The sequence below is a fragment of the Erinaceus europaeus genome, chromosome 10 (assembly GCF_950295315.1).
Source record: "Erinaceus europaeus chromosome 10, mEriEur2.1, whole genome shotgun sequence".
Classification (NCBI taxonomy): domain Eukaryota; kingdom Metazoa; phylum Chordata; class Mammalia; order Eulipotyphla; family Erinaceidae; genus Erinaceus; species Erinaceus europaeus.
This window is the reverse complement of record NC_080171.1, coordinates 98,442,041-98,464,059: the sequence shown is the minus strand read 5'-3', so window position 1 is coordinate 98,464,059 and position 22,019 is coordinate 98,442,041. Positions and strand designations below refer to the sequence as shown.

General features: G+C 51.1%; 1 protein-coding gene across 3 annotated transcripts in view; it reads right to left on the bottom strand.

Annotated features, from left to right (window-relative positions):
• MVB12B (multivesicular body subunit 12B) overlaps window positions 1-22,019 on the bottom strand; it is a 269,183-nt gene that overhangs the window by 50,517 nt on the left and 196,647 nt on the right. For 2 of the 3 annotated variants that reach the window (XM_060200167.1, XM_060200169.1), the window contains 2 exons: window positions 21,474-21,533; window positions 4,688-5,094 (listed from right to left, as the gene is read on the bottom strand). In XM_060200167.1, coding sequence (XP_060056150.1) covers window positions 5,008-5,094; window positions 21,474-21,533 — 147 coding nt within the window. In that variant the 3' untranslated portion in view covers window positions 4,688-5,007. Of the gene's footprint in view, window positions 1-4,687; window positions 5,095-21,473; window positions 21,534-22,019 lie in introns of those variants that run through there. The other variant, XM_060200168.1, reaches the window with a different exon arrangement.

Here is a 22,019-nt window from a genome sequence, read left to right as displayed (position 1 = left end):
TCCTCTGTAGGTGGGGAGCTGGGGGCTCGAACCCAGATTCTTGTGTGGGTCCTTGTGCTTAGTACTATGTGCTCTTAACCGGGTGCACCACTGCCTGCCCTCCCCCAACTCTATACCTACTCCTGAGGTGCTGTGACCCCCTGCTGTCACTCCAGGTGGGGATAGAACTTCCAAGACAGAGAGGTCACTGACCCAGGCCAGCTCATCACACTCAGTCCTGGGACCTTTGGTTTGCCTCAACTGGGCACAGGCACATGCATATTTGGGTGACTGTGTGTGTGTGTGTGTGTGTAGTCTAATCAGACTAGTGCACAGAACATGCAACAGGGAGGGTCAGAGTGTGAGAGAACAAGAAAACAGACACCCAGGCAGAGGTGATAACAAGATGGTTGTTGTCTGGCTCTGGCCTCTCTCTGACTTGGCTGTGTTGTGCTTTGTCCTTCAGTGTGGCCACTGCCCCCACCCAGGTCTGAGCTGCTCTGTGTCACCTTTACTATTACAACTGTTTTCCTTGTAGGAGAAACTCTCCGTAGACCTGAAAGCATAGGCGACACTGCAAGGGGTCACCTGTGAGGAATGCAGAAGTGCACTTTCATCTTCATTTGCTCCAAGCTGTCTGCACAGGCTCCCTCCTCACATTATGGGGCTCCTCATGGAGAACATGAGCCCTGAGCTAAGGTTGGTCTTTATTGCCTAAGTCTATAGTGTATGGGGGCTGGAGGCAGTGACGGCTCAGACCCTGGTGTCTAACCCCCAAAGGCTTCAGTCACCTGTAAAGGCAGAGAGCGCACTTTGACCATGAAGGCTGAATGGATGCATGTTCACCAGGACCCCCGGTATATCCCAGGGCCCTGCAGCCCCTGCGTTGGCATCTAGAATGGCGTCTTGTAAGCAGACGAGTGTTGGGACAAGAGAGTCCCTGACTCTGTGGAGAGAACCTTGCAGACCAGGCTTAGGGAAAGCTGAGAAGGTGGGATGGAATGGCATCTCCACACACAAGGGTGACCCCTCAAAATTCATGCCTTACATGCCCTTACAACAACTGTTTTTTTTTTTTTATCCTGCAAGGAGCATGCCTGAGGGTTGTGGCCAGAGTGTCAGTTTTCTGCATCGCACAGGCAAAGGATCCCACCAGCTCTTTCTGGAAAAGAGGCGCCTATCTTTTGGAGAGAATGCTGGAGTCTGAAGCCCACAGCCTCCCACACTGGACACTCAACTCACAGCTCCAGAAACAGCAGCAGGCCAGGGAAAAGAGGTTAAAACAAACATTTATTTAACAAATTATATTAAGAAGACAGACAGTTACACAGTGAAACTTCCTTTTGCCAAGTACAAGAGTCACCTCAAATAAATACAGGTGGGGAGGACATTGTTCCTTCAGCAAGTGCCTGGCACCTGCCTGAGGGCCCTAGGCCCAGAGGTGGCACAGCAGTCCTTTGCTGGGGCACAGATATGCCATCACACCATGGTGACAACACAGCTGCCACTCACTGGGCTGCATTCAGAGCAGGAGGACAAAGCCTGGCTGAGCAGAGGCATCCAGGCAGCTCTAGAAGCCAGACCTTGGGAGCACAAAGGCAGTGAACCCAGTCAAGGACCCCAGCTTCTGGACACCTGGTGAGTGTGTAGCTGCACCATCCAGACCCTTCTTTGCCCTCGTCCTCAGGCCACCCAGTGCCATGTGCTGTCACCCCACTGTAAATAGAAAATAACAAGGTGACCAGCATCTGCAGACCCAGGCGGACCCCGAGCTGCCTCCCTGGGCCAGTGGGGCTGCAGGCAGAGGGTTAGCCCACTACTGGACGGGGGTGGGGGGAGGCATGTGCTTAGCACAGGTGGCGGCAGAGGGGACTCTGGGCCACACCGGCCTTGCACCCAGGTCCTGCTTCTGTGCTTCCTGGCCTTGGGCCCGGGGTTAGTCTTAACATCTTCATCTGGAATAAAGAGCAAATGAACATCTACTTCTGGGTATGTGTTCACTTTTCTTACTTTTTTGGAAGGGGAATAAGGAGGAAATGTGCTTAAATTGCCAGTCCTGTGCCTGGCGAGTAGGTGCTTAGTACATGTTGGTCCTTTAAACACTCCCTCATACCCATTCCCAGCACCCAAAGCACCCAGGGCAGATGGCAAAGTCAGGCCCACCTGCTGATGGTGGCCAGCTGGGTCCAACCTGCTTCTTCCCGTCAGGCTCTGGCCTCCCCACGTGGAGTGGGCTGTGGGGCGCGCACTGGCTCTTGGGTGTGGGCAAGAAGTTCTCGCGATAAACTTGTGAGTGAGCTGGAGCATAGTGCCTGCTCCTTGTCACCTTTGTGCCATTTCCAGGCCCTTGTGGGGACAGAATTTTCAGAGGGAAAAAAGGAGCACAGGCTGCTGTGCTGTTATGTTAGTCCTTTTACTTTTTGGGGGGTGAGGGGGACAGGGTTGCTAGAGGATCCCATCCCCGGGATGGGAGGCAGCAGCAGCCACCAAGGCCAAGGCCATGGACCTTCACATTTCCAAGAGACATTTTGTCTTTCCCTCCCCACTGCGGCCTGAGAGTTGGCAAAGAAAAGCACCCTCCTGGGAAGAAACAGGGTCTGTCTGAGCCCTACACCTGGGCCCCTACCTACTGTCACCCACAAACCTGCCAGCCCCCTGCTTGCCTCTCACAAGGCCCAGGAGCAGAGGACTTGGCAGCAGCCTACAAGCTACAGACATGACATCTTCTCTAACACTGTCACTGCCTAGTTGCCCTAAGCTGCCCTATGTGGCAGTGTTCACAGTCATTCTTACTTAAGGGTTGGTCTACAACCACTGGTGAGGGCTTTACAGCCTGGCTGAGCCCACAGGCTGGCAGGGCCTATTGCTGGCAGCCCTGTAGGAGGGTCTGAATGGGGAGGTGGGAGAACACCTCCTCCCTCTACTGCCCAGCACTGCTTCTTGCTTCCAGTTGAGGGTGCTCCCCCTCACCCGCCCCACCCTCACATCCCAGCTTCCATCAAAGTGTGTGAAACATCCAGTTCTCAGGTTGGGGAGAAGGGACACCAGGCATCACTTGGTGGGCATGATGTCACCACCAGAGCATGAAAGAGACGGACAAAGTGCACAGACCCCGTGAACTCGTACCCCCGTGCTGCCTCTTGCACCTGGGGGAGCCCCCTTTCCCCAGCCCACCCTGGGGGGCTGTGGGTCGCATGGGCTGATTGGTTTGGAATCAGCCACCTAATCCAAAAAGCAGCAATAAGGCTGGCGCTCCCCCAGCCCCCCAGACACAGAGCTGATGTGTTCAGTGGGCATGTGGTTCCTGTTCCCCAGTCTTGCCTGGTTAAGCACCGACCCCAAAAGGTCCCTACGTGTGTGTGTGTGTGTGTGTGTGTGTGTGTGTTCCTGTCTCTGCCCCATGGTCTCCTGGGCCCAGCTGCTTCCATGAGCTCCCTGCTTCTGGCTGCCACACCATGTGGCCTGGGTCATGGGGAAGGTGCGGTGACACAGAACTCAGGGGGCACAGCACTGGGGACTGAGGGGCAGGAGTGGGTGGGGCTGGGGCTAAGGGTCTGGTGCAGGTACCTGAGGTATTTTTTGCCCCGGCCCCAGTTTTGCTGGGGGCCTCCCTTGCTCTGTGTTGGCCAGTGCCTGTTCTGCCCCCACTGCCCGATTAACCATGTACCACCCAAGGACTTCAGGCGAGGGGGGGGGATGTCTGTGCCTGGCTGTGGTGGTGAAGTGGCTCCCTTGGGGGAAGGTCAGCTTTCCTCAGCCCTTCTCCACATGCACACACACACACACACGCACACGCACACGCACACACGCATGCACACGCACCAGGCCCTCATGCCAAAGGTGCCAGCTATCTGGTGACCCCTTGGTTGGGTGAGACCAGAGTCCTGTGAGATCAGGACAAAGCCTAGAAGCCAGGCTGGAAGGCAGGCTCTCACTCAGTGTGAGTGTCTGAGATTTCAGTAATAGCCATGATCCTGATCTTGGGGTGAATGTGTGTGGAGCTTAGCGTGGTATTCCTGCTGGGAACCCCAGCACCCCCACTGGCCATTCCACAGGGTGATGTGTGTGTGTGTGGGGGGGGGTAGGTGGGGAGGGCACAGCTGAAGCTCTGGCTCTGGTGTGGAGAGCTAGGGCTGATAGACTTCCCATTACCAGAGACCACGTGGGCCCTGACCACTCAGCCTGACTCTGAGGAACAGCTCCCTCCAGGGCTGGGCCTGGCTTACCGATCCTGGGAGGGCCTGTCCCCATGGGCACCAGTCAGGGCACTGGGCCAAGGCAGTTGGGAGCTGCTTTTGGCACATGAGCAGTCCAGAGTCAAGCCCTTTGAGGGAGGAGAAGGGGCACAGTGAACGACAGTGTCCCGGGGAGCCAAACCCCCATCTGAGCAAGGTGCCTGGTCACTGAGCCTTCCCTCTCCTGGAAGGCAAGTCCTCTGTGCTGAGTCCCCCAACAGGCTGCTCCCCAACATCAGGGCATCCAGTGTGTGACTTGAGTCCTGGGGTGTTCACAGCAGGAGGGGAGCCAGTGGGTGGTGTGCGTGGGGTTCCTGGCCCCTCCTCACCCCGTCACCAGATGAGGCCCAGGGCACTTGATGCTGTTGGAATGGAGGACGCCCCCCAGGGCAGCTCCACTCTGGGGTGACTGGGAGGTCCTAGAGGATGCTGTGCAGAGTCATCATCCCCCTCAGGGTCTTCGAGGAGGTGACACTGGGATGGGGGGGCAGTGGTGTCACTGGGCGGCTGGAGCAGCATCCTGGGGGCAGGGTTTCGGTAGGACAACTGGTCATCACACAGACATGTTAGGAGCCGCTGGTCACTATAACACACACAGATTAGTTATGATTATGAAAAACGTCCCCAGGGAGGTGGGGGTGTCATGTCAGGCAGGCTGATGATGGAGGATGTGACAGCCAGCTGCCCAGAGTCTCCTGGAGACGCCCAAGGGGCAGGGCCACGGGGGTCCCGGTGAGGGAGGGCACTCAGTAGTCTGGGTGAGGCGTCTTCTCCCCGTGGGGTGGCTGGGCCCTCAGGACTGGGGAATCTGCTGGCAACGGGTGGGGCTGGGTGGCAGCCGGGCTGCTGCACTCTGCTCTGTGCGGAAGCTGTACTCGTACTGTGGGAGGGAGGAGACAGAGAGGCATGGTCAGTGCAGGGGGACTCCCGAGAGACCAGGTGCTCCCCAATCACCCTCTGCCCTGTGCCAGGGTGCTGTGTACCAGCGTGCGAAGGCATGCCTCTGGGGGAGTGGGCAGTGGACTAGGCTGTGGCATTTGCCTTTCACACTCTCAGAGCTCAGCACCCACTGTGCCCACCCCCCATGGTGCTGAGGGCACCCTGTGCATGCTGACCACATGCCCACTGCATGCAGAATGCCCTCTGCCCCCCTGTGACCCACAGCTGGGTCTCGTGCTCTGACCACGTGGCTGGCAGGGGGCATCACTCCATACCCAATGTGAGGCACTGCTGATGACAGACACTGGGCGACAGGGGACACAGCCAAGGGGCAGCACTCTACACCCTGGACATGCTTCCCCTGCTGGAACCCCAGAATCTCTCCCTAAGAGGAAGGGTGGCCACTCCTCATTCTGATGGAAACTCAGAGCAGACAGGCGCCTCTCTGGCTGGAGTCGTGCTCAGTCTACCTTGAAGGCCAGGTGCCAGCTCAGTAGCCCAGTGTTTTGGGCAGAGGAGTGGGCAGGTAATGAGGGTCCACCTGCAGACTGTTGGGGGGAACGATTCAGGGCTCCCCTCGAGCTGGGACAGTCAAACGCCTCTGCTTACACTGTTTCCTGAGGAAGTGGCCTTCTGAGGTGAATGAGTTCAAATGGGGCAGCTTGATCAGTGCTGTGCGGGGGAATGCTTCTATCAGACTCAACAATAACACTGAGTGGCCTAGAGCATTGGACTCAGAAGCATGAGGTCCTAAATTCGATCCCCAGAATCAAATTTGTCAGAATAATGCTCGGGCTCCCTCAACTTTCTCTTTATTTAGTGCTTTTTCATGTTGATAGACAAGTAAATCAAATTTTAAGAGAATATTATCTAAACTGATGGCAGATGGTTGAATCTAAACTTCACACTCCCAAAGCTCACATTCTCATGTGGCCAGCTGGTGGGGTGTCCAAGATGCCCCCCCCAACTAGCCCTGAGACCCACAGGGGAGACCCACAGGGCTGACCCACACAGTCAGAAAGACAGAGATAAGGGCTTGGGGTAGGTGTGGGGGTGAGTCTGGGGGCCCTGTGCCCTTCCTGTGTGACCCTGGAGTGGTAGGGTTCCATGGTGACACTGGTGACATGTGATGGCAGCCCCTACAAATGGCATGGGTTGCTTCCTGGGGTGGAGAGAGAAAACTGGACATGGCAGGCTGACCTCAGACAGATCTCTTCTCTCTGAACCCTCTCTGCTGGAAGGGGTTCATCTTAACTCCCAAGTCTGCCTGAAGCTAGAATCAGGAAAACACTCACAGTGCACATTTTTTGGCTACAGGGGAGACTGCACATTGCCTGCTCATTCATTTTTCAGCTTTCTTATGACGAGGGAGCAAGCGACCACCTGGAAATAGTTCTCAGGGCACTGGCTCAGCAAGGCAGCCTCTGATGCGAAGGACTTTCAGCAAGGTCTGGGGCAATACTGCCACCTAGTGGCTGCTTGGAAATATCACAGCAGGAACAAGCTGAAGGGTGGTGGGAAGTATTAGGGGCATTTCTGCCTATCACCAAGGATGGTCCCAGCTCCAGAGCAGGGAGCCACCCAACAGGGGATCCTGCAGGCCAACTTTCCCAGACAGAAAGGCAGAAATTGGGAGACAAAGTCACCACAGCACCAAAGCTTCCTTCAGTACGATGAGGGAGGGGCTTGAACCTGGATTCATGCCTCTGATAAAACACACTGTATGCGGATTCTGACCTAACGGGTCAGCGTTGGGGCCTGGGAGTCTGCATTTCCAACAACCTCCCAGGTGAACTTGTGCTGCTGGTCTGGGGCACAGTGAATCAATTCTGTGACTTAAACAGTGGGGGCTGGTGGTGGGAGTGGAGGTGGGCAGAAAGAAAAGGAGTAAAGATGCTAAGGTTTAGGGGAGTGGGGATGATGACGCTTCCCTTCCACCCTTCTGGGGCAGCAGCACAGCGGACACATCTAAAATGAGGCTGCCAGTTCAGCGCCAGGCCCCAGCTGTGGCAGTGCCCAGGCAGCTGTCGGCTCCCTGGGAAGGCTTTGCCGCTGCTGCTGGGCTGGGCCTTGTCGGGGTGGCTGTCGAGGGAGACCCGTGAGTCTAAATCCAGGCTTCTCTCTAGGGCTGTGCATTGGGGGTGGGGGGCAGGGAGAAGTCAGGAGCACACACCCTGCCAGCCCAATCCCCCCTCCCAAAGGGGCTGGGGTCCTCGTCCCTGCCCTTGGGATTTTTTTTCCTTTTTAGGTTATCTTGGCTGAAGAAAAGCAGTGCTCCCCCACCCCGCCTCTTGTTTTCTCTCACTCCCCAAATGCAATTTCAACATATGTCCCCTGACATAATCCCCCTTAGGCCGCGGATAACCCTTCCCACAGACGCTGCTCTCAGCCGGGGACTGCGGGCCCGAAGTGTTTGCCCAAGAGACTAGGGCCGCTTCTGGAAGGCCTTTCACTCCCTTGGGCAAACAGCGACTACCTTTGAAGGTGGATTTGGGCCCGGATCTGTTTACTGAAGACATTAGTCTCCTGCATAAGGAAAACCTGCACTCGAGTACAAACAGCAAATCCTTTTTGAATTAAAAAAATTTTCAATTAAAAAGCGTTTGGGTTGGCGGGGCCCAGCCCGGCAGGGCGGCGCGGGGTCACAGCGCCCTCTGGTGGGCGCGAGCCGCCATCACGCAGCATGCACGCCGGGGCCTGGAGGCTCCTGGAAAAGAGACGTCACTGTCAGGGCTCAATGTGACACTTTTTTTGAGGGATTCCTCCCACCCCCAGCCCTCCGCACCTGTGACACAGGTGACACAGGAACTACCAAGCCAAGGCCCTAAAATCCCCGATTCCTGGAGCCTTTTATCACGGCAAGGCCCAAGTACTGTGGTGGGAAATATGCATGCACCATAGAAACAAAGTCATTTTAGCTTCAGCCTTGCTGGCAAAGAGAGGTTGATGTACCCAGCCCCACACTCACAAAGGTGTTGTGACACCACCTAAAACAGAGGGTGATAGCACCTTGAGAGTGAAGCAGCCAGTCCTCCAGATGGTCGGAATCAAGGCTTTAACTGAAACCAGGGCCCCAGGTGGAGTGGGGGTGGTCTGGGGCCCAGTGGCATGGTGGGCCAGGCGGTCACTACTATTTTTTTTAAAAGGCATTTTGGTGATTGTCATAACCCGGCAGGTTTTCACCCCCTGAAAATTTTGCCCAACTATCAGAGGGACACGGGTGATTGAGCTCCTCTGCTCACCCCAACCTGGGTGCTGACTAAACAGGGCAGAGGCTCCGAGCAAGAGCAACCAGGGGCAGTCTCCAGAGCCAGAGTGCTGCAGATGTGGAAGCTGCCCTGCCCTCACCACTCAGCGCTTTAGGCTGGTCTAAACCTAGGGGTTGGGAAGAGGGGACAGACAGTGGGCACGGAGCCTAGAGTATCTGCACTCAGCTATGTGGGTACAGTGGGTGGTGGGGGGAAGGCATCGAGGCCATGGGAGCCAGTAAGCTCAGACAGACTGGTTGCTGGGCGGGTGTGTGTGTGTGTGTGTGTGTGTGTGTGTGTGTGTGTGTGGATGGGCCCCAGGGACCCAGCATGAGAGGACAGGTGGGGCCATGCTCAGGCCAGTGAGAACCACTGGTTCAGGGTGAACTGACAATGGGATGTGTGTGTGTGAGAGCAGTCAGGAAGGATCCCCACAGAGGGATGTGGGTCCCAAGCAGAGGTCCCCTTCTGCCCTGGAGCCTGCTCCACACCTCCACACTAAGTAAGGCTCTGCTCATCAGCCACCACAGCATGTGGGCTGTGGGGAGCTTCCTCTCTTCAGTGGGGCAGCAGAGGAGCGGAGGAGTGGAGCAGTGGAGGAGTGGAGGGCTCTCTGTCTACCCTCCTCATTAGTGGGGAGGCCTAGGGGCAGGCGCCAGGCCCAGGGAGCAAGCCTCCTCCTCTCTGAAGGGATGGTGGAGGGATGGAAGTGGGGGCAGTGGGGGCTTCTGGTTTTGCTAGTCCCCTGTAAGCTACTAAAGGAGAGACAGGGTCAGTGTGGGAAAGAGGCAAGTGATGTTTTATGGTCCTGTTTTTGCTAAGGGGAGTTCTTGTTTCTCCCTGGATGCCGGCGGCACAGAGACACCGGAATGACTGACTGAAAGCAGAGCACCCCAACCAATCATTTCTCCAGAGGACTGTCCCTATTCAGGCCTGGGGTTTGGGGGAAGGAGCCGGCACTGCCCTCCCAGTACTTCCCAGGCCAGAGCAGATGACCACCAGAACCCTGCCTGCAGTGAAGGCAGAGGGCTTCCCTCTGCCTTTCTGAAAGTCACTCCCTCTGGGCACGTCCTCTCCCCAAGGGACTAAGCCCCTGCCAGCCGTTGGTAGCTACTCTAGTTCTGAGACGCACTCCCCTCTCCCCAGAGTGTGTGTGTGTGTGTGTGTGTGTGTGTGTGTGTGTGTGTGTGGTGGGGGGGTGCTGAATGGAAAGCCCTGGGTGCCTTCAGTGCTTCCCACAGCCTCAGATGCAGGCTGGGCAGAGGTCCTCAGTAACTGTAGTTCTGCGCCCAATAGAGGTGGTGGGTCAGACCAGAAGACTGGGGGCTGGCTGGATGAGTGAAGGGGCTGACAGGGCTCTGGGAACAGGGCAACACAAAGGAGCAGGCTGCTGGCTTGGATTTGGTTTGGGGTGTGGTAAGGGGTCAGTCTTTTGTGGAAGCAGCAGCATCAGCTGGCCCTGGACCCTCTGAGCAGGGTGGTGGGGTGGCCCCCGTCTACCAGGCTGTGTCCACACGCTTCCTGTGACCTGTGGGTACAAGCTGGAGGGTCATTCCTGCCCAGCTGGCTTCTCTGGTGTCTTAAGGTAGTCATGAACACTGAGCAGTTAGTTGGAAAGTTGCTTGGCATGAAATGCCAACATGTCCCAGCTTTTATTAAAAAGATTAGGAGAGGGACCAGGTGGTGGCACATACATCAATCAGAATGCACATACTACCATGCATGAGGGCCCGGGTTTAAGCCCCCGGTCTCCGTAGAGTGCTGCAGATATCTTCTTTTTCTCTCCCTCTCTCCTTCCTCCTCTCTCTCTGTCTCTCACCCCTATTAAAAGAGAAAAGAAAACAAACAAACAAAAAAACCATCTGCCAGGAATGGTAGAATCATATTGACACTGAACCTCAGCAGTAACCCTGGTGGTGAAAATAAATAATGAAAAGAAAAACAAAAACATCAAGAAAGGGTGGCAATCCTGAATCTTCATTCTAAGCCTGGTGGGGTGCATGGAAGCCTCTTCCTTTAGAAAGGTGTGTCACCCAGTTTGCCTCAGCCCCACACTTCCCTACAGACCAGCTAAGCTGTCAAATACCATTTTATCACTGAGTGTGAGTGTGTGTGTGTGTGTGTGTGTGTGTGTGTGTGTGTGTGTGTGTGTTAGAGACAAAGTAAGCAAACGAGGGGTGAGAAGGCCATGCACCTTAAGGAAGAGGGAGGAGGCACATTTGGTGGTGGAGCAGAAGACTGTCACATGAATCTGAAGACACAGACATATTCTTTTCTCTGAGTTTCCTGGTCGGTGGAGGCTTTGGAAGGAGGGGGGACTCTGGCTGACAGATGCTTTGCTGCTGAGGAAGTAACATATCTGGGTCTGCAAAGAGCCATGGGGCTCACTGGTCATGAGTCAGACCTCCAAAGTCACCTGCATGGTGTTTGTCTTTTCCCTCTCCTGGGTAGCTGAGGAGAAAAAAAAGGGGGGGGGATGCTTTCCAGCACTGATTTCTATGTGGAAAATGAAAGGGCAGAGGTGGTGGTAGGGAGGTCACTCTGGAAGGTATGCTCCCCATTCCTTGTCATTTTTTCCCCTTTGTTTTGTTTTCTTGCCTCCAGGGTTATTGCTGGGCTCGGTGCCTGCACTATGAATCCACTGCTCCTGGAGGCTATTTTTCCCCCTTTTGTTGCCCTTGTTGTTTATCATTGTTGTTGTTATGTTGTTATTGCTGTCATTGTTGTTGGATAGGACAGAGAGAAATGGAGAGAGGAGGGGAAGACAGAGAGGGGGAGAGAAAGATAGAAACCTGCAGACCTGCTTCACCGTTTGTGAGGCGACCCCCCTGCAGGTGGAGAGTCAGGGGCTCGAACTAGGATCCTTATGCTGGTCCTTCTTACTTTATTGTTGTAGTTATTATTATTGTTGTTACTGATGTCATCGTTGTTGGATAGGATACAGAAAAATGGAGAGAGGAGGGGAAGACAGAGAGGGGAAGATAAAGATAAACACCTGCAGACCTGCTTCATTGCTTGTGAAGCGACCCCCCTGCATGCAGGGAGCTGGGGTTCTAACAGGATCCTTACTCCGGTCCTTGTGCTTTGCGCCATGTGCGCTTAACCTGCTGTGCTACTGCCCGCCCCCTTTTTTCTTTTCTTATATTTGATAGGACAGAGATAAATTGAGAGGGAGGGGAGCCAGAGAGGGAGAGAGACACCTGCAGACCTGCTTCACCTGCTTGGGAAGCTTTGCCCTGCAGATGAGGGCTTGGGCCCTTGTGCAACGTGATGTGTGCACTCAGCCGGCTGACCACCACCCAGCCCCCAGTCTTTGTCTTAAAGCTCACTTTTACCTGCATGTTAGGCAACCATATAAAAAAAAGCCAATCAGGAGGAGGAATAGTATTTTAAGACTTGGGGAGTATAGTTCATCAAACCATTAAAAAGAAGAAGAAGAAAGAGAAGAAGGGAAATAATCTCCATTTTATGGGAGAATTGCGTAAGGCCAAGTGTTCCTTTTGACTTCAGTGACATAGGTGCTGGGATAGGTCGTTCTGCCCCTGTGCCAGCTTCATCTCCGTGGCTGTGGTTCTCTCACTCACACCTGGAGAGCCCTGGGTCATGGAGGGGCCGCCTATGTGATTACTGCCAGAATCCCCAACCACAGTGAAGTGGGGGGCTTTTGAGGCTCTCAGAATCAGGAACTCTATTAACATCATCTCTGTGTTAACAGGCCCATGGAGGAAAAACAACATGATCCTCTCAATGGGCAACTGACAGGCATTTATCAAAAGCCACTGTTCAATTCTGCTGAAAATACTTAGGAAAATAGAAATAGACGGATAATTCTTTATTGTAGTTAAAAGTCACACAGGAACAACCCTCTCACTGCCTCTCTTTCTCTGTATATCAAATAAAAATGCAACATTATGTTTCAATGCTGAAATGATAAACTTTCAGTAAAAGCACAGAGAAGACAAGGAGGCCCAGTGACCTGAAAGGCAGAGGGACAAACACTGTGTGAGGGAAGCAGCCAGCATTGGTCTTGGCTGGTGGTATAACTGTCTGCCAAAGAAAAGCCACTGAAATATAATCTCAACCAACAAAAGCAGAGAGAGAGAGAGAGAGAGAGAGAGAGAGAGAGAGAACACCAGCCATTCCAGAGATAAAATGCAAAAGTCAACAGCTTCTTGATATATAAATGACAGAAAATATAGTGGAAGAAAAGACTCCATCTGCTGGAATCACAAAACCATAAAACACCCAGTGGTGACCTAAAATGGTACATGCAGGATATCTACAAAGAGCACAGACTCTCATCTAAAATGCTGGCACCCCTCTCTCTCCCTAGCTGACCTGTGTGTTTGTGATGCTGTTATGATGAAGATCTGGGACAGGGTTTGTGGAGTCATTGATCCTGCCCTCAAAAAGTCTAAAGTTCAACTGGAAGAACAATTCTGTGAATAAAATTAGGAAAAATGGCAAGTGTGTGGAGGGGTTGGGGGGCAGACAAATGGTGGAGAACTACACTGATCACATAGTAAGGCTTATTATGGGGCTGTAAGATTCAAACAACAGGGTGGGAATACTATAAAATAGAAAGACAGAGCAGAGCAGTTAAGGAAAATGCCCACTGAGCCCCTAACCTATGGAAATCCATGACAGAAAGTAGCATTTGGAATTCACTGGAGAAGTGAATGTTAAGAAAGCAGGGCTTGCACTCTAGGATAAAATAAAGCTGCTTTTCGCTCTTACCTTCTAATACTTTCCTGATGGGTCAAGTGGTTGGAAAGTATTTAATATCTTAATATGTGAAATCCAAGAGTAGGAGTGTGCTGGTCAGCTAGCTCTTGGAAGCACGTCTGCTCAGTGCTATGAGCACAACCCAAGTTCAAGCTCCTGGTTTACCACATGGGAGAAGCTTGGGAGCTGTGCTGTCTTTTCTTCTTTTTTTCTCCCTCCCTCCCTCCCTTCTTGAAAAAAGTCATCCTGGAGCAGTGAAACCCAGGTGACAGTAAGAAAAAAAGTAGGAGAAAAAAGAGGCGACAATGTGAGAATCTTTTAAGTATCACACAAAGCCAAAAATAAAACATCTAAACAAAGACAAACTTGCCTAGATTTCTTTCCCCAAACACATCATTAACAAGGTGAAAAGATGCTGGCTAAAGTGTGGGCATGTATTGGAATAAATGGCAGAAGGAAGGCTGTTTTAAAGATCATACCCAACTCTTAAAAATGGAAAAAGTGGGGAGTCAGGCGGTAGCACAGCAGGCTAAGCGCACGTGTTGCAAAGCACAAGGATCCCGGTTCTAGCCCTGGCTCCCCAACTGCAGGGGAGTCCCTTCATAGGCGGTGAAGCAGGTCTGCAGGTGTCTGTCTTTCTACCCCCTCTGTCTTCCCCTCCTCTCTCCATTTCTCTCTGTCCTATCAACAACAATGACATCAATAACAACAATAATAACTACAACAATAAAACAAGGGCAACAAAAGGGAAAATAAATAAATAAATAAATAAATGGAAAAAGTGACATAAACTGGTAAAAAAAAAATTCGGGCAAAGGGCAGACACAAAAGAGAATCTGAAGAATCAGTAGAAATGGCAGTAAAGATGCAAAGCTTTCCAGTGGTCCATCCCAGTGATACTCAACCCGTGAGGAGGTGGGAAACCAGGAACCCTCAAATACGGGGTCGTGGGGAGGAGTGCTAAATGGGGGCACGTCCTTTCTGGAAAGGAAAAAGGGGTAATATACAGCCTTCTAGAGAAAGAACCAGGGGAGCAGAAACACGTGTACAAGGAAATCTATTGCCTTCATGTAATCGTGGAGAATTGGAAACAACTCAAAAGTCAATCAATAGCGAATTGTTAAATAAGTTATGGCATAATTATAAAAGGGAACAACATGTAGTCATTAAAAAGAACGAGGCAGATAGATATGTGCAAAATGATATGGAAGGCTGTGTAGGATATATTGGCAAATGCAAAAGCAAGAATCCTGAGTACACTATGGACCTGTGCATTGTTTAGTTGAAGGTGAGTGGGTCCACACTCAGGGGTAAATTGTGTATGTGTTGGGGGGGGGCGGCGGCTGTTTTTTACCTTTTACTTTACACCATTTTTTAATGTTTGCATTTTGACAAACCAGGACAACCTTTGTACCCAGGAGGAAAACATTAAATATTAACACCTTGACTCTGATTGGCAGGGCAGATGCTTAAGATGATAAACTGCCTGAGATACCAGGCATAATTTGCAGGGAAAGAATGAATTGTGTCTGTGGCACAAGCCAGTGGGTCCTACACTGTGGTCAGAATCCTGAAGACTCTCTGAGGAGAGCCCTGCCCCCAGGCTACTTCCAGCATTTCAGAAGCCTAACACATCTCCTGTGCCTTATTCATTAGGCTTCTTTGTTTTGGGCTGGAGTTAACACCAAGAGCTTTAACAACTGGGGGGATAGTTCTATGTCTTTAAGTGATGTGGGAAAAAAAAGGGAAGAACAAGTTAGTGTCTATTTACTTAACTCACTTTATTTATTCAATGAGGAAGGCAGGCCTTCTCCCAAACATATCAGTTTCCTGATTGAACAGTAAAGGAGAATTCAGGTGCTGAAACGTTCAACCTCCAAAGTGGGGAGAAGGCAGCTAGAGCTTATTGCAGTTTATAAGTGGACCACTAGATGGTGCAAGGGGACCAACATTTTGCAGCCTCTCCCTCAACAGAATTCTTCCACGTTAATAAGTGCAATGAAAGCTTCCAAAAGTAGAAAGAATGAACAATTGTGCTGGGATATGAACATTTTGCTTTTATAAAATTGGGACTCTGCCATTTCATTACTGATACAAAAATCTTTTGCCTCACTTTCTTCCTGCAATATGTAGGTCCCAAATTCACTTTAATCTCATATATTTTGCAGAAGCCCATGCAAAGCAAATGTCCAAAAGTTGAATTTGAAAATTCTTTTCACCTCACGCTGCCAAATATATTCCCATTAATTTCACCTCAATGTCGTGACGTAAATGCCAGTGGAATTGGCCCCAAGCTAAATAAGCAATAAGCCCCATTTTTCAACACACAAACACATAAAGATGTCAGCTCAAACTGTTTACTAATTAACACTTAAAAAGACACAAATTAGATATGCGTGGCTAAGAGCAATTATAATCAAGACGAATTTCTCTAGTCATTTGGGAACTGAAAAAATGCCTAATTGCTGGAACCAATGTTTTAAAAACTGAAATCACGCCAGTTAGCAAATATGTTCATTTAAAGAACATTCCACGTGACTACACTCTTGAGGATTGACTACAAACACAAGAACAAGGAAAATATTTAGGTATAAAATTAAAATTTTAAGCTCCCTCAGATTTATAACTTCTTCATTAAATACATCTGCAAATAGCAGCCCATAAAAACCTGTAGCAATTAAGTGGTTAAATGAACTGCCTCCCTTGTCAATTTTAAGGGCGTGATTAATATTAGAGTGTCCCTTTACTAATTAGACTCTCCCTTGTCTTTCAGCTTTAAAGTCGGCTGAAAATGGAGGCTGTCTGCTCCACCATGAAGCCTGGGCGACTAATGATGCTTCCCTTGCAGGGGCCTTTTGAGTGTGGCGCCCACTGAAGGGAAGGGTGAGCATGGCCGCTGTGGCTTCCCTGGCCTGGAGCTGTGGCAGCAGGTGGGGAAATGGCTTTTCGGGGAGCCAGAAGGTGCTGGGAAAGAAGGCTTGGTTCCTCTGTTTACAAGGCTGCAGGTCATTATGCAGGCAGCATGGAAACTGAGCCCACAGTCTGTGAAACTGCAGGGGTGTGTGTCTGAAGCTGCATGGAGTACTGGGCAGGGTGGGGTAGTGGGTCGGGAAGGGGACCAGTTAGACTGGAGGAAAGGCAGTCCAGCCACGGGTTGGTTTGGAAACGGCTACCTGATCTTCAGGGGCTGGGTGCTCCCACTGTGGCTGCAGCAGGGAATCCATCAGATGGAGAAATGGGGCGACTGCTTACAAGGGAAATAAAGAGCGGCAGAGATGGAGAATATTTATATGCCCATCTTCTCACTCCCAGGGAAGATGTTTCATCATGAGGGTTGGCTGCGGAAATTACACTTTCTCTATTCCCCTCAAGAAAGAACCTTTTGTTTGGGTGGCAGGAAGGATGATAGGGGCTTGGCTGGGCCACAGACCCCCTCCTGGCTCAACACCACCCTCTGGAGCTCAAACCCTGGGTTTCTGCCAGGAAACCTCCCCTCTGGTATGCTCTGTGGCTGAGTAGAGGTGAGCAAAACACACTTTCCCTAGCTTGGGACTCACTCACAGGGCAAAGGGCCTGCTCTGAGCACCACCACTGGGGGACACAACTGAGGGGACAAGGCCCCGAGAAAGAGGTGCCACCACCTTCAGGGGCTGGGGGAGGGACAGGACTCAAGCCTGAGTTCCTTTACTGACCTTTATTCAGTTTCAACAGCCTGCTGAGTTGTGACAGGTTCTGTCTTTCCCTTGATCCCCTACCGCCTCAAACCCCACAAAGTCAGCTTGATTAACAAGTACATTGATTTTAATCATGACTTTAAACTATTTTCATTGTGGGGTGTAGCTCATGACCCAGAATGCCCTCCTCTCCATATGCTATCCACAGAGGGGGGAAGAGGGGAGGGGGAGAGGCATAGCCCTGACCAGCGCCCACTTGTGGAGGTAGAGGGAGGGCTGCAGGAAGAACAGTTTAGGCAACAGACTTCCATGCCTGAAGCTCTGAGGTCCCAGGTTCAATCCCAGGTATCACCATAAGACAGAGCTAACTCCAGTGGAAAAAAAAAAGTTAAAAACCACCACCACCCAAACTCCTGTCCTGTTTGTCTACCACACTGCCTCCCTGTGCACAAGGCTCACAGTTCTCCTGGAAAACACCCTGGATCTGAGCACCAGGAGCAGGCCATGTGTCCTGCTCCCTGGCTGTGTGTCACACTGCTGCTCAGAGTCTGGGGGGCAGATGTGGGTGCTATGTGTTATTATCTGGGGCCTGGCTGTTCTTGGGAGTGGCAAGCTGGGGCCACTGTGGCTGGAGCACTGGGGGACAGCTTTCTTGTTCCCTTTGTCCCTAACCACAGGCTCAAGGCTGACAGGGTGAGTTTTGTCCACAGAGTGACCTGAGCCCTGTGTGAGCCCAGGTATGGTCTCCAAGCCAGAAACACCCCAGGCAGAGCTGGGGAAGCAAAACCATGCCTGTCCTGGAGATGGAACAGGGCACCCTCAGAGCCAAGGTTTTTGCTGTACAGTAGGCGCCATCACCCCTTCCCCCGGAGCATGGAGGGACCAAGGAGAGAAGTGCCTGCACAGCAGAAAAAAAATGAGTGGATGGGGGAGGCTCTGGATGGCAATGTCACCCCATATGAGTTCAGTGACATGACCCTGCCTGGGGAGGGGATGTCTTAAAGTGTCTCGTAGGACAAAATAGTAGTTCACAGACAGAACTGCTGACCCTGAGCCCCTAGCTGCTGCTTATCCCCTCAACAAGGGCAGGGTAGCTTGGTGGGATGGAAAGGAGCAAACACAGAGGCAGCCCCACCAAGGGGCCCTGAACCTCCAGGGCCCAAGAGCTGGGGGCCATGGACAGGGCTCCTCCTGAGGTTGTAAAGTCCATGTCCAGTGCTGGGGCCAGTGGCTAAAAGAAACAGTTTCTGTCTGTTTCTAGAGAACCGTCTGACACTGCTGCAGAAGAGGCCCACCTACTACCCACAGTGACCAGCCAGCTAATCGCCATTACCCACAGGAGTGGGACTGGCACAAGTAGCTTTCACATCCTGAGATTAAATGAGACACTGCAGCACTCTTGATGAAGGTGCTATTTGTGGTGGTTTTACACCCTGACTGAACACCTTTAATCTCTCCCCGTCTTCCTACATCATCTTTAATTTCCTCCAACGGAGAGTAGAGATTGGCTTTTCTAAGTCCCTCTTCAGTGAACCCAAGAATAAAGATAGGCTTGGTCAGTGGGGTAAGCGAGTTCTGACACCAGGGTGGGACAGTGCTCCAGGGTCACCTGATGAGTGTGCACACCAGCTCACACCACTTCCCAATAAGAAGAACCAGCTGGTAATGATGGGACATTAGCAGTTAACTGGCTGAGCAGTATGCAAGTTCTCTGCTATTTTAGGACAGTCTGTTAAGCTGCATAAAAACTCCTGGAGTTAGAAGAGAGCACTTCAGCTCAGAAGGGTGATGTGAAGGGGCTGGGAGTCAAGCTCAGTGCTGCTTTGTACATCCTGACAGAACACCTTCCTGGGCCAGATCGAGGAGAGAATTAAGGTGTGCAGCGAGTGGTTTACTCTGCAGGCTTTGTCCTGTAGTCCTCATCTATCTGACCCCATGCTGGTGACTAGAAGCCCAGTGGGTCAGAGCCCAGAAATCCCTTAGAGCCCCTAAGTTTAATTAGTAACAGAGTCGATTTGGAGAATGACACACTGGTTCTCAGTTTCATCTTGGGCTAGTCACTCAAGAGACTCAATTTCTGCCCTACCCCAAGGATATCCAACTGGTCAAATTGGGGCAAGAACCAATGACATGAAGCAAAGCCCATCTGAGCTCAGATAAATGGGGCTATTGTTATTTTTAAAATAAAATTATTTTTATATTTATTTATTTAGCCTCCAGTCGCTGGAGTTTGGTGCCTGCACTACAAATCCACCATTCCTAGTGGCCATTTCTCCCCCCCCCATCATTTTTATTTGACAGGACAGAGAGAAATTGAGAGGGGAGGGGGAGATAGAGAGGGAGAGAGACAGAGAGACACCTGCAGACCTGCTTCGCCACTCATGAAGCATCTCTGCTGCAGATGGGAGTCAGGGGCTCCAACCTGGGCTTTTGCATGGGTCCTTGTGCTTACTACTATGTGCACTTAACCAGGTGCACCAATGCCTGGCCCCTAGCTATTATTGTTATTAATTTTTTATTGAGGGGGTTAATGTTTTACAGTGCAGTCACTGACATATGCCCCAAAGTTTTCTTCCTCTCCGCCCTTCCCAGAGTCCTTTGCTTTGGTGCAATACACCATGTCTAGTCCATGTTTCACATTGTGCTCTCCCTCCCCATCCCTATTTAATTAAATCCTGCTAATAAGTGCGATCATTTGATATTTGTCCTTCTCTTTTTGACTTATCTCACTCAACATGATGTCCTCAAGTTTCACCCAAGAGCATGCAAAGGAAACAACTTTGTCATTTTAAACAGCTGAGTAACACTTATTATGGGGCTGTTATTATGGCTCCAGGTAAGCCAGTCAGCACAGGCAGTATTCAGAGGGCCTCCCCTTCCTCCAGCACACACCACCTCATGGTGCCAACCTGGGCACCACGTCTGCCAGCACTTTTTCATACACGCATGTAGCAGCCATTAAAAAAACAACAGGAGGCTGAGTGGTAGTGCACTGGTAAGCGCACTTGGCGCATGGTGCAAAGCACAAGGGCTGGCTTATAGATTCTGGTTTGAGCCCCTGCTCTCCATCTGCGGGGGGGGGGGGGGTCACTTTACAAGCAGTGAAGCAGCTCTGCAGGTGTCTATCTTTCTCTCCTCCTCTCTGTCTTCCCTCCTCTCTTGATTTCTCTCTGTCCTATCCAACAATAACAACAGCAATGGCAACAATAACAATAACAAGGGCAACAAAAAGGGAAAAATGGCCTCCAGGAGCAGTGAATTCGTAGTACAGGCAATAACCCTGGAGGCAAAACAAAAAAACACAACAGCAACAACCCTAGAGGAGAGGTTCTGTTTGATCCCAGCTTAAAACAGAAAGGGGACAGACAAGATTTGGCCCCAGCCAACAGTGGAATGGGATTCAATTTTTATCTGTGCAGCCTCTGTCCATTCTAAATGGGTCACAGGCCCAGCCAGAGCAGTTGCCCACGGGTTCCCCCCCCCATACTCACGAAGCTTCTTGCAGAGGCAGGGTATGGTCAGGGCCCCAGGGATGCCCCCTGTCCACCTTGCTTTTAAGAAGGGCCCACATGGAATTCTATGTGCTTATATATATTTCTAATGCAGTAGCCAGCTACTCTTTTTGCTAGGCTTATCCCCCCCTCCCCCCAAATGGTAGATGACAATCCGGTTGGTCTTTTATGATTTACTGAAAATCAAAGACAAAGGGGGGACTTTCTGTCTTGTTTTTGCTATGACAGGTTTTGAAATTTGTTGTACTACATTGATTCAATTTTCCTTGATTTCAGCCATCTTTCAATAATGCAACCTGCTTCTGCTAGCTGGGTATACAAGCGAAAACCCAAAGGAACTGAGAATATTGAAATGGTTCTACCATTTCCATCTTTGAGACAAATGTTCCTCTCAGAGGAGAGCTGGCTGCAAACATGTGCTTAACAACCTTCTGTACATAAAAGAAGACACACACACACACACACACACACACACACACACACACACACACACACACACTAATGCAGCCTTAGGAAAACAGGGAAAACACTGGCACATCTGACCTCCAGTTTGATTCCATTATCTCCACTCTTTCTCCAGAGTTGTCACAAGCACTCTAATCCTGGATTTCATTTTTTTTTTTTTTATTTGGAAAACATCCAAACTATTTTGAAGCAGACTTCCAAATGGGGTTTGGCTTTTCAAGCACAATGGAATGTAGTCTGATCCCTCCTCTAAATCACAAAGGGACTCAGACATTTCCCCAAGCTTCTACTGGTGGCAAATAATAAAACAGAAGAAGGAAGAAGGTCAACTCGGTGCCCACACCCTACTCCCTTCCCCTCTTAAAGCTGAGACAGTCTCATAAAAGGAAGCAGACTCGAAGACTCTGTTCACTCTGTTCACTCTGTCACCTGACACTTCCTGACTTGGAGATGTCAAGGAGATGCTGGCTACATTGGACCAAGCAACAAGCACATTCAAAGTGAGTTTCTTTTCCTAAGAAGTAAATCTGCATGAAATGAAAGTGTTTTTTTCTCAGAATGCCACCCTTCACATAGCTCTTTCTTCTTCTTGGAGTCCCAGCAGGTTCAAGAGACCTGGGGTGAGATGGGTAGAGTGTGAGTGAGTGAGGGGGTGTTCTTGGCAACTGCTTGCCTGATTCTGGGCAGCCTGCTTACCTCTTTTTCAATTTCTGCCAGAGATTTGATGGTGATTCCTAAGAGATCAAAGGGCTGCATCTGCAAATACAGATCAAGTCATCCTTAGAAAAGACTAACAACTACAAAAAAAAAAAAGTCTCTTCTCATTTGCTTGTGTGCACCATTGTAAAACCTCACCCTGCCCTATGCCATCTCATGCTTTATTGACCCTTTCCATGGGACCCATGGGCAGGGACAAGTGGACAAGTAATGAACCTAATTCTAGGAAGTCTGGTCATCCACAGGCTGGGCCCTTTCTGGTGGGGACAGCTTAATCACCATGGAGGGCTACAGTCCTCCTGAAGGGCAGTGATTGCCACCCATGGCAGCCCCCTCTCCCTGACCAGGGGAGAAGCCTCCCTAGTCTCTTTCTGCAGATGTGGGGACAGAGGTGCCCAAATATCATCAGAGGGGCCCCTCTTAACTGCTGCTTCTCTACAGTGGCCACTGGCCTATGGGATTACAGGAGGCGGGTCCTCTTGAGCAGGGGAAGGAGGTGGGGAGGATTTCCAGGCCTTGGAAAGT